Here is a 13,182-nt window from a genome sequence, read left to right on the forward strand (position 1 = left end):
CTAGCTTCAATACCAAAAATTCTCATGCCTGTGGGATTCCCTTTACGTTTTTCTTTAAAATGCCTGGGGACAGAAAATGTCTCTCCCATTGATGACACTGCATGTGTATTCACCAATGCAAACCCTGAGAGGACATGTCTGACCAACGTATAATAAACCACAGGGGCATAAAAGACCATCTTTTACAAATGAGGTAATGCCATAATTTTGCCATCAAGTCCGAGTACATCCCGCTTATGATGCTACATAAAGCTACATGTGCCGCAGTTTCTAACCCCACACTTGTAGTTGCCCTTCTGGTCAATTGGCTCTTAGGGGATTTTTTTAGGTTTTTGTATTCCTAGTGGCTCCCCTCCTGTAACTAACAGATGCCCAGGCAAGATGTGCAGGGGTGCCGTGGCTGGCTTGTTTAAAGTGACACTTCTTACTGCTTCCAGATGCCTTCAGGGTCTATACAAGGCCAGAAGTGACGTCTGTGCTCCACTGCAACCGTTATTCCGGCTTTCTGATTTCTTTGTAGCGCCACCTTTTTGCTGCGATTACAGCTGTAAGTCGCTTGGGGTATGTCTCTATCAGTTTTGCACATCGAGAGACTAAAATCAAGCTCAGTGAGGTTGGATGGAGAGCGTTTGTGAACAGCAGTTTCCAGTTCTTTCCACAGATTCTCGATTGGATTCAGGTCTGGTCTTTGACTTGGCCATTCTAACACCTGGATATGTTTATTTGTGAACTATTCCATTGTAGATTTTGCTTTATGTTTTGGATCATTGTCTTGTTGGAAGACAAATCTCCATCCCAGTCTCAGGTCTTGTGTGTATGTGTGTAGCACCCTACAGGTAGGTGCTAGGTATATGCATAGTGGGCCTTGTCTGCCTAACAGCAGGGCCATGTTTCTTTTTGCTAGGAAGCATGTCATGGTTTCCAAGTGTGTCTCCTGAGAGGGGAGTCTCCCCGCTGGCTCTATTAGAGGCTTCTGATAGGGCAGGGGAAACATCCAAGCCTGTAACTACCCCAGAAGGCAGAATATGCTGCAAAGGATTCTGGGAGTGGGTATTAGTTTGGGGGAAGCGCATGACACTGTGTCTTTGGCGGAAGCAGAGTCCCAGGATGGAGAGTGCGGCTGTCTCTCCTCCTGTCTGAGGGAAGAGGATGTCTCGGGGTGTCGCCTGAGAATCCAGAGTACCGAGTTGAGCTGAGGGGATCTGTTGTGCCAAGAACCTGAGGAGAGTGAGAGGGGTCCAGTCCCAGGAAAGCCTACACAGGTTGTGAGTACTGCGGATTGCCCCTGGGGGTCTGCCAAAGTCAGAGGGGACCACTCTGGAAGAGGTTTTGGGATCCAGTACCAGTTAGTTGAAAGGGGGTACCTAGGTTGAGGACCCTGAAGTTACAGAGGGGGTGCATAGACAGTGAACCCCGAAGAGAGGCTAAAGGGGGCACCTACTAATGGGCCTTGAATTGTACAGAGTGTGCCAGTTGGAATGTACAGTTTGACAGGATTCTATAACATACTTGCCAGAGCAAGGCAGGAGGGAAGTATTCAGTGACTTGTTGCAGTATAACAGTGTAGTTGGTTCTACAATTTCACAGTCCTGGATCTTCTGGACTACAAGTCAAGGATTCAGCACTTCTCTTAACCACATAACGACCACCCACCGCAAATATACTGCGGCAGGCAGCCGCTGCTGGTCAGTGACGCAGGGGTACGTCACTCGCCTGTAGGGGGCGAGCACGTGCCGCGCTCCCACCCTCGCTGGCGCGCTCCCGCCCCTGCTCGTTCACAGGCATCCCCACGCAAATGACCGGCGGCTCCGATGTCCGCCGGTCACTCGCAATCTCCCGCAGGAGAGGGAGAAAGGCAGACAGCTGATGTAAACACAGCCATCTGTCGTTCTCCCTGATGTAAGTGCAGAGACTATACGATCCTGCTATGTAGGATCGTATGTCTCTGTGGTTACATCACAAGCCACTCCCCTAGGGACACACTTAACCCCTTGATCACCAATAAAGTTAACCCCTTCCCTGCCAGTGTAATTTTGACAGTAACAGTGCATATTTATAGCACTGATTACTGTAGTAATGTCACTGGTACTCCCAAAAGTGTCAAATGTCAGTCAGGGGTCCGATCTGTCCGCCACAATGTCGCAGTCTGGCAAAAAAAAATCCCAAATCGCCGCCATTACTAGTAAAAAAAAAAACAATAAAAATGACATATATTTCCCGTAGTTAATAAACGCAATAACTTTTGCGCAAACCAATTAAAATACGCTTATTGCGACTTTTTTTTTTTTTTTTTTTACCAAACATATGTAGCAGAAAACAAAAAGGCCTAAAATGTTAAATTTTTGATTTTTTTACATTTTTTTTTTTTTTTTTTTTTTTTTTTTTGAGAATTTCACATAAAATTTTTTTGAAAAATATTGTTGTTTTTTAAAATTGTCGCTCTTTTTTTGTTTAGAACGCAAAAAATAAAAATCGCACAGGTGATCAAATACCACCAAAAGAAAGCTCTATTTGTGGGAAAAAAAGGACATCCATTTTGTTTGGGTACAGCATCACATGACTGCGCAATCATCCGTTAAATTCACGCAGTGCCGAATCGCAAAATAGGGCCTGGTCTTTGAGCAGCCAAATCTTCCTGGGCTTAAGTGGTTAAGTTACAGAGTGTTCTCAGAGATAGTGGGCGTTGGCTGGCGCCGGCTGATGTTAAGGAAGCGCTAACAGGCATTTTTCAGGAACAAAGTCCCAATTGTATATAGTTGAAGCCTAAAGGAGTATCCCGCTCATTCCCTTCTCCCATCCCCTTTATCTACATTAAAACAACAAAACAAAGATGCCAGAGTGGTTCATGTCTCAGTCTTCACACTCAGGGCCACAGCTCACATGGGCTGGAAAGGTAACCGGTAACAATGACAGACCCACATCAGGCCATAGGCCTGGAAAACCTGCTCTATATCCTATATATATATTATAGTATACTGTGTATATACAGTATCTCACAAAAGTGAGTGTACCCCTCACATGTGTACAACTTGCATAACAGTGTAAATGTGTTGTCCCCCCCTCAAAATAACTCCACACACAGCCATTAATGTTTGAACCACTGGCATCAAAAGTAAGTACACCCCTAAGTAAAAATGTCCAAATTGGCCACAATTAGTCATGTGACTCATTAGTGTTACAAGGTCTCTGGTGTGAATGGGGAGCAGGTGTGTTAAATTTGATGTTATCACGCTCACGCTCTCTCATACTGGTCACTGGAAGTTCAACATGGCACCTCCATGGCAAAGAACTCTCGGAGGATCTGAAAACAAGAATTGTTGCTCTACATAAAGATGGCCTAGGCTATAACAAGTTTGACATGACCCTGAAACTGAGCTGCAGCACAGTGGCCAAGACCATACAGGGGTTTACCAGGACAGGTTCCACTCAGAACACAGGGATGATCGTGGTTAGCTGGTGGACATTGAAATTGATTGAAATTCCTGCTAGCAAATCATGGCTCCATCTAGTGGCTATTGAACTAAACGATGTACAGGTATGTTGTTTCACCCAATAGCACCGCATTGCGGCAGTAAATATATGGTGCCTGTCAGCAAGGGGTTAAAGCATAACCCTGTGAGTAGAAATATCCCCTCCTTCCTAATCCGCCATACTCCAAGGTTTAAATGCTCCTTTATACCTAGGATACCAGGAAAACGTTTTTTTTACTTAACCATATTGTAGACTTTCTATTAGGTTGCATGTTTTTGCCATGTTTTCTGAAAGAGCATCAAAAGTCCTGCATGCTGCATCTTTGGTGCGCTTTCAGGAAACACGCCAAAAACACACAATATAATAGAAATTCTATGGGAAACTGGTTAACAAATGAAAACCCACAGTTACACCTGTAGCACAGCACATCATTGTGAAACTGACCTAAGAACCATTTTCATAAGTCCATGAGTTAATTTGTCAGTGGTTTTATAACTATATTTTAATGACCCTTCATGCCATGAGGTAAGGAATTCAGTTTGCAGAAACGTGGTTTTATGATTTCCCTGGTAACGATAGATGGGTGAAAGCAGACAAAGTTGTCTGTGTCTAGTCTGATCATTTATAAAGCCATGAGTAATGAACATAAGAAGAACCTTTATTTTAGTGTTCAAAATGTATGAGATTCGCATGAGGTATTAAGTTTAGATTTAATTTTTTTTTTTTTACGTCACCTCTGTAAGCATTATCTGAGAAAGGTAAACTTTTTTTTTTTTTTTTTTTTTTCTTGTTTATGTGACAATTAATCTTACATAAGAAATGAAACAATTAATTGCAGCAATGTATGACCAAATATTCAGCTATGAATAATTTAATACGTCTATAAGCATGTGAGTCATTTTAAATGAATGTACAGTCGGAGCCTCCCTTCTATTTTCAGCATGTCCTAAGCTGCTTGGAACACAGGGTTCTATAAACAAATATAGAGGTGTACTTTCATAGAAACAGCTTTTTGTTGAAGGTATTTTTTCCATCATCCTTAAGTGCCGGTTCACACATGCGATGCAGAAACCCTGCGAATTCACTGCGGGTTCTAGCATCGCACTCGACTCGCAAGGCAGTTCACACTACCATATGCGAATCGCTGGGGGTGTCAATACAGAGTTAACGACACCCCCAGATCAATTCGCATATCGCAGTGCGAACTGTCAATTCGGACATGAATCAGATCGCATAAGTGTGAACACCCATGAGACCCAATTCAGGTGCGGACCAAAAAAGGGGTCCTGTGCGACTTTAGTCTGAATGCGATGCAATTTCAGCCATACAACGCACAGACATCGCATGTGATTTGCAGAGCAGTGCACTTAGTGTAAATCCTTTAAAATTAACAGTAGGTTAAGCAAAATTATTTTCAATCAGTTTACGAACATTTTTTCACAATAAGCTCATGTATACCACTGTGCCATAATCCAAGCATTTTTTTTGTGTTCTAAGCCAAAAGAGGAAAGCGAACACAATTGTAAAAATTGTGTAATACATTTTTTGTTTTGCAGTGTTACTTTTATTTTGGATGGATTTGGGAAAAGACAGAAAATTTGTCAGAGGTTTTCTTCTCTCTTCTTGTTTTGCCTAATACATGTCACATGGATAAGAAGTAAAAGGAAATCTCTATAGGCATTAGGCAATAAAATCCTTACAACACTATACTAATGCCCCTTTCACACGGGGTTTCCGATCTGGCCCGCCTGTCAGTTTTTCATGCGGACCTGATCGGATGCTACATGCAGCTCCATGGAGCAGCGGATGTCAGCAGAGACATCTCCACTGACACGCACTGCTATCTGATACTGTCCGTGAAATCTGGACGGAGGGAAACCCTATTTTCCATCCATCTGGAGGATCGGATGAAAACTGACAGTCGGTCCGTCCTCATCCGATCTCCCATAGAGGAGAGCGGGGCTCTGACAGCTCCGTCTCTGCACAGTGAGAGGAGACAGAGCTGTCAAATGCCAAAACGGAGTCCGCCGGGCGCACCGCCCCTGTGAAAGGGGCCTTATGGTTTGTCGCTTTTATTTCTACTTGGAACTTTGGTATTGAGATTTTCTCTTCTTGTCAAAAAAACACTAAAAAATAGGAAGCTCCCTAGATTTCTGTTCGAACACCCCATTAAATGCAAAGGAACTCAAGAGAAAGCTATTAAAACAAACATCTAATCAAAAACATTCTAATATTTCACACACTACCCAAAATAAAATAAAAAAAATAAAAATACTTTACACACACTGATGCATTTAAATGGCTGCTAACATTTGTGCACAGATTTGCCATTATTTTTATCAGTGCTATTTCACATCTGTACGATGGATTAATGTGCATTGGGTGAAAAAGTTCATATTTTTTATTTTTTTTTGGGTGTGTGATTGCATGTTAAAGAGCTTAATCATATAAATGGCAGCATGCTTCTACACATACCCACAGCAGTAAAAAAAAAAAAAAAAAAAGAGGATAATACAGATGCATAGGTGAGAAGCCAGCTCTTTACTGACTTAATTAACATGTATTAACAAGTATTGTTATCTACTTGAAAAAACGAAGTATGTTTCTAGTATCCTAATGGTATTGATTTTTAATTTGAGATTCACCACCTGATAATGAGTGAATTTTTCCTTTTTTCTCGAAAGATATATGCCAAAGTAATGTTTTATATTGTTATTACAGACAATGAGAAAATATCACCAAAGGTTGCAACACTGCCTAAACTGGAAGAATGGACAAATACAGCTAACAACTTCAATACAGTTTTACAGGGACACCACAGTTTTCCAAGAGTCCAAGTTTCCAAGCAAAGTCCAAAAGAACCATTTGGAAATAAGATGGGAGCCCCCCAAAAAGACCAACAGAAGTTATCACCTGAGAAACCCAAGAGGATGTCTACAATTAATCAGCAGCACGCAGGAGAATTTCCTATATCAGAATCCTTAATTCTACCACCTCCCGAAGCTTTTAGGGACCCGCAAGTTGTAGACAAACGGCATTCAGTCACTGATCCCACAGATGCTCGTGAAGTCTGGTTTGATAGAATAGTACTGAAACCTGCAGTGATTTCAGAACATCAAGAGGCACCGACTGCATTAAAGCAATCTGACCAAAAATTACCACCGCCTGTATACCCAAGGGTGTCTTCACCAAATAAATTCTTAACAGGTGAACAAGAGAATCTCAGTCAAGCCATAGAAAAGCCTTCAGAGACCAACTTTAAACAGGGCCCACCTACAGCACCCAAGCCACGTTTATTACCACCCCACATAGTTATTAAAACAAGCAGGGGCGATATTCAAAATCTAGACCCACAGAAAAGACCAAGAACATTTTCAGCACATGAAAGGAGCACAGCCAATGAATCTGTGATCACAAATGTTCTCCATTCTAAAGAACAAGAGCGGGCTAGGCAAGAGGCACTGCAAAAACTAGGCTTGGAGAAGAAATCTAGTTCTCATGAAATTAACTCTGTTCCACCATCCAAAACAGACCATCCTGCAGCACCCTATGGTAGTAAACAAGGAAAAAAGGAAGATAAAAACACAAGTGTTGTAACAAATCAGCAAGAGGAAATAAATTCATCAAAAAGTATTCCAGTACAACCTCTTGTTGTAACTAATGCGAAAAATGAAGCAGTTGCTAGGAATAGGCTAAGCATGAAGTCAAACTTGTTTGAGAAAGCTGAACAGCCCATAAGTGGTACTCCTCTAGTGAATCCGATAGAAAACAATATTCGGAGTCATGTCCCCATAAACCATGATATCACTGTAAAGACTAAACACAGTGAGAAGACCAACATCGAAGAAAAGCCACATGAACTGACAACTCTATCTTTATCTGATGTGCATGAAGTAACTGATAACTCCAAGAATGAAAAATCTGAAAGTCATGAAAATGCCTCACAACGGAATCCAGTACCTCAAAGAAAGGAAAATGTGACTGATGAACCTGATCATCCATTTAGAGAAGCCCGCTTTAATCCAGACTCTTTTTTGAATCCGAGTCAAGATAGTAGTAAAAATCCTGTAAAGTTACAGACAAGAATAGCACCCGTTCAAGCATCCACAGTACCAGAAAAAAATCTTGTGCTTGACAAAACATATGAGCATTTTAAAAGAGTTGATCATCTTCAGGGTAGGATAGCCCAAGAAAATAAAGCAGCTTCTTTAGAAAATATTAACATGATTAGTTCCATCCCTAGAAATAGGTTTAGTTTTTCTCCTCCAAAAGAACCACTGGATACTCAACACAGTCCTAAAATTACTCCTAATGATGGGAAGGGCAGGCCACCTATTGATAAGAGCAATAGACACAGCACTCATTTTGAATCATCTGATGAACCATATTTGCATCTTCCTGAAGGTTCAGTCCGTGGTCTGCGACAAATAAGCATCAAGTCTAATACCTTGGAACGGTCTGGGGTGGGTCTTAGTAGCTCTCTTCCGAGTATTGAAAAGGGAGGCAATTCCTTCTTTAAGAAGCCGCTATTTTCTGGAAATTTCCTGCGAAATAACAGACCAAGACCAGCTTCCCTTGGTACAGGGAAAGACTTTGCAAACCTAGATTCCAGTACTGCAGCTGCAGACAGCACAGTAAAGCATTCATTTTTTTCAAAGCCATCTCGTCAATCTGCTCCCGTCACAAGTGTGAAGATTGCACCAAAAGGATCCACAGATGAGCATAGACGGCAAGCCTTGAAAAAGCTTGGCATTCTCAAGGAATGAGCAATAGACCATTACCCTGAAGTACTATTGCTTATAAAGCCAAATTGAACACTGAATTGAACTTGAAAGTGTCCAGATGAATTTGCAGCAGCAAAACAATTTATGTTCTCATTTTGATTTTCCTCCATGTTTTCTAATACTGATGCAGGTGTAGCACCAGTGAAATTTAAAACTGTGCTCCTCAGTAGGATGTGACTAGAAATGCCCTGTGTTTTACTAATGGTGTATTTGCAGCAACCAGAAACATACAGATTTGTCAACTTGATCATGAGCAGGGAGTGTAGACTTTGCTAACTGCAGATCTGATTGTCATCACCGTGTCCCCCAGTCTTCAATGACTATTGCCTGAGTGATGACACCGTAGGGGAGATTTACTAAAACTGGAGCACACAGAATCTGGTGCAGCTGTGTAAAGTAACCAATAGGTTTTATTGTCAAAGCGTAATTGAACAAGCGGAAGTTAGAAGCTGGTTGGTTATTATGCACAGCTGCACCAGATTCTGTGTGCATCAGTTTTCGTAAATCTCCCCTTGTGTATTGCAAAATAGGTAGGCATGTGTATGTATACAGATTTCCTGATGTGCATGTGTTGTGATATAAATAAGCAACTATATGCATGCATACACAAACACAAAAAATGTACATATAGGTGTATGTGTGAATGTCTAGATGTCTCATTTACATACATATTGCATTTTACAGAACATTAATAATTGGTTATTGATTGTTTCTCAGGTAATACGTACGGTAAGCGTCCAAAGTATAAACCTAATCATACAGTGTTGGCAATAGCTTTGGTAAATATAGTTTGGTACAAACAAGGGGTAAATAAAGTCTTAATGGCCTTACCTTTCCCACCTATTCTTCTCCAGCAATACTGCACTGGAAAAGAAATGGAAGGTCTCCTCTTCACTGCCTATAGTTTGTAAACTCTAGCAATGAACTGTAAACTCTAGCAATGAACTATAATTAGTTTCCTTTTGGTCTGTTTAATATACCATTAAAGCATTTTAATATTTCTGTTTGATAAGTGCCAAAACTTTTTGATCTAGTCAGAAATGTAAAATTTGTTCTGTGTCCTCCTTTTTACGTTGTAGATGTCTGATAATAGGAGTGGTTGAATTGTTTAGTTTGTTACTTTCAGGGTCTTTAAAGGGATACAACTTGGGGCAATTTGTAAGTAAAAAGAAACTTGGCATGGACATTTGATTCTCATCTGATTTCACATGAGATACTGTATACTTTTTTGAATTAAAGACAGCATAATGGACAATTTTTATGCTAGTACACACATATTTAACCTTTATTACAAATGATAAATTTGAATGATATGTCTATTTAAAAAAAAAAACTATATTTCAGTTAATTTTCTGAGTAACTCAAGCAGAGAAATAACTGCAGTCAAGTTTCTGAGCTAACCTTATATAGACACTGCAAAAGGACCCCACTCTACCTGTTTGATTTTTTTTTATTTCCTTCCAATTCAATAGAATATAGTAGTAGGAGTGAGACTCTCACTGCTGCATATGAAGAGTGGCATTCTTGTTGGTGGTTTTCAGATGGAAATTGAGGTCAGGGGGAAGAATCTCAACCAGAATTGATTTTTATTTTTTTAATTTTTTTTTTATCGACCTTTTACATCACTAGCAATACTAAAGGCTTTCTGGTTACAATATCAGATTCTGCTTATTCTAACATAAAATATTTTTTAAATACAGTTTTTCCATTATCTTCAGGTGTTGGTGCACATTCTTTGCTATACAGTTAAACCATGTCATTTTATTTAATTTACTATATGTAACCTGGATTTTTTGATGAACTGGTTAGCTGTTGCTGTTCTGGCGTTTTGGTGTACAACAACGTTTCTCCTCCTTTTAACTAAACCTCAACCACATCAACTGGAAGTAATCTACATTGCTTGATGAACTGATTGGTGCCTTGGCAACAGGCACTCATCTCTCTGGAATGCAAGTAGAGAAACGGTTAACGCTTTAATATACCTAAACATGCATTGCCATTAGTATATAATCTGCACTTTTTTCTGTAAGTGGTTGAATCTGTTGGGTGGTTTAGTGATTGTGAAATCAGAATTCCTAAGCCAAAATGTCAGAATTTAAGTTTACCTGTTTGTTTTTAGTCATTTTAAATTTGGGACTTTTATGTTCTAAAATAAATGCAAAAAAAATGTCTACAAATTACATGCTCTTATTTGTATGTCTAAAGATGGTTCCTGTTTTTATCAATTTGACTTAAATGCCATATTTTATTACCTGCTATTTGCTTAACAGCATAAAATAAAAGATTTTAGAAAGGAAGTGTGCGTAATCACTATTTTTTTGCATTTATTGTGATTATCAGATACCTTACAATAATGGTGGTAAATTTATTTCTTATACAGCCTCCATTTCCTTTGGCATAGGCTCTGTTACAAATTTACTGTTTGGCACCCTAGGGTTCATTTACTAAAGTAGTATAGGCTGTTTACATAGCAGTTTTCACTGAGCTTAGTGAATGAGTCAAAGCTCTGCTGACTTTATTCATCTAAATGTGCAAATAAAAATCCGATTTGTTTTTTTGTATCCTTGCACATTATCAGGCATTCTTTGCAAAGTGAATTTGCGCATAGCTTCCACCTCATTTTTTAACCATTCCCAACCGCGCTATAGCCAAATGACAGCTACAGTGCTAGTTCTGGGTTGGCTTCCCGTGATGGCTTCCTGTGAACGCGCCCATTGCTGGTTACAGGCAGTGAGGTAAAGAGCCAATTAGTGGCTATAAAACTATTTATAAAACTATAAAAAAAAAAAAAATTTCAAAATTTTTGGTCTTTGTTTTATTTAGCAAAAAAAAACCAACCCAGTGGTGATTAAATACCACCAAAAGTAAGATCTATTTGTATGAAAAAAATTGATAAAAATTGTTTGAATGACAATTGCGCAGTCATGGAATGCTGTACCCAAAGTGCGACTGCACTGAAAATTGGCCTGGTCATGAAGGAGTAAAAGTGCAAAGTAGGCAAATGGTTAAGGAGCACTTCCACTCTTGAGTAAAAAACAATCTCCTTTAGGTGAACAATGTACATTGCAAGGATTTTAATAAACTATTGCGGAGTCCTACCTGTTTCTGCTTTGATGAAAAAGCTATTTGTTGTTTGTAGAGTGAATCTGAATGGGAGTGACTTTTCCAGTATTAATTTACTGATGCACTTACAGAGTTTTAGTGAGGAAATTTTAGTGTCATCATCCCTTTACATGGGATTAACCCTTCGGGAGTATCTCACCAAAAATGAAATACCTATTTCAGAGAATACTTAAGGCTAGGTTTACATATATGCATTTTGTGCAGGCATGGCAGCCCATTTTAAATGAAAAGGCTGCTGTGCCTGCATTTCTGCAAAAAAAAGATGCATTCAGCCACAAACACGCTGCATGCTGAAATGCATGGGGGTGCCATTCAGAATTAATGCCAGCCCCGCGCGCCCCCTAAGAGCAGCACAAATTGGCTGCTGGTGCTTGCAGATGCAGAAACATGCTATTTCCACAGCCACACTCAGACCTGTGAACCTAGCCTAAAGTCTAAGATCTCTGTATCTTAATGCAGGCTTCTAGCAAAATGAGTGAATCATTCACCCAACAGGATATTGCATTTCTAATAAAAACAGAGAAGTGACAGCAGAAAAAAGATGTAAGTAGTCCATCGAGTCTGCCCTTCTCCTTTTTTTCTTAACTTTTTTGGCTGAGCATAGATCTATGTTTGTTCCAAGCATGTTTGAACCATTTACTGTTGACGGATTTACTACCTCTGCAGGAAGTGTATTCCAATCATTCACTACCCTTTTAGTAAAAATGCTTTCTAAAATTAGTTTCTCTATTGCTCATTGACAGACGTAGTCCTCGGTGATTCAACACCCTCGGGTTATGCTGCCCTCTACAGGAGTAGGACTAGACAGGAAAGAAAACGTTCTGGCCACACCCTAGGGGCAGTCCCAGAGGGTATATCCTCTCACTTCCTGCTCTAGCAAATCAGTTTTTTTCTGTCTAGTTAGGAGTAAGGACCTAGATACCTTGCTGGGATCTTCGGTCCTGGCAGGATTTTTTTCTTAGAAAAGATTTTTTAGACAGCTTTTTTTCTCCAGTGTTCCTGTGAGATCTTCAAGCAAGAAAGCTGAACTGGGCGACGGGCTGGATGTTGAGATCCAGTGGTCACCCCAGTTCAGCCTACGAGCGCGTGCAGGCCATAGCTCCGCGCTGGGTCGGCCGCGACATAGTCCCACTGGATGGGGACTGACCCTGCGAGTTAAACGTCTTGCTGAAACGCCGAAGACCATGAGTCACGGCGTCCGTATTGGTCGACAGCCCTCCTACCTCGGTGGAGAGGGGTACTGTCAGGAGTTGGCGCCCGCCTGGTTCCGGTATGGTGAGTAGTATGTTCCCCCTTTCCCCCTGACGGGTCTTGTGGTGAACGCGGGCCCCTCTCTGTAATGGTAAGGATGGGTTCCCCTCTATCCTATAACATGTCACAGATCCCCCTAATTGAGTGTGATTTTTGTGTACAAGAAGCCAGGAGGCTTGGTTTGGGAGCTGACAATCTAATTGTAAAAATGTGAAAATGATTGTAGTCAGTGGCAGTACTGGAACTTTACTGTGATAGTATAAGGTATCCTACCTGTCAGAAGCCACAGGGCGATGTCTATACATGTATACTGCATTCCAGATCATTCCTCCAGCTAAGCAGATGCCTCCCGACGGCCACGGACCGCATACGGCCCGCCAGGGTCCGGTACCGCCGACCATGCTGACCACCATGAGGGTGAAGGGTTGTGAGGCCGAGATCCTTCTGCAGACATGCCGCTATTCTGTGCAGGCCGCCGCCATTGTCTGGTAGATTGCACGAGGCCGCCATTTTGGTGTAGCCTCGTGTCTCCAGCATGGGGGCGGCCATGTTT

At 40.9% G+C, this 13,182-nt stretch overlaps 1 protein-coding gene across 1 annotated transcript in view; it reads left to right on the forward strand.

Annotated features, from left to right (window-relative positions):
* The window catches only part of LOC309547085 (specifically androgen-regulated gene protein), a 158,367-nt gene extending 149,964 nt beyond the window's left edge, over positions 1–8,403 (forward strand). Inside the window, exon 4 of the mRNA XM_082246873.1 lies at positions 6,193–8,403. Coding sequence (XP_082102999.1) covers positions 6,193–8,237 — 2,045 coding nt within the window. The 3' untranslated portion in view covers positions 8,238–8,403. The remainder of the gene's footprint in view (positions 1–6,192) is intronic.
* Positions 8,404–13,182: the final 4,779 nt, after the last annotated feature.

Source organism: Pelophylax lessonae (genome assembly GCF_965119305.1).
Source record: "Pelophylax lessonae genome assembly, chromosome: 2".
NCBI classification, from domain to species: domain Eukaryota; kingdom Metazoa; phylum Chordata; class Amphibia; order Anura; family Ranidae; genus Pelophylax; species Pelophylax lessonae.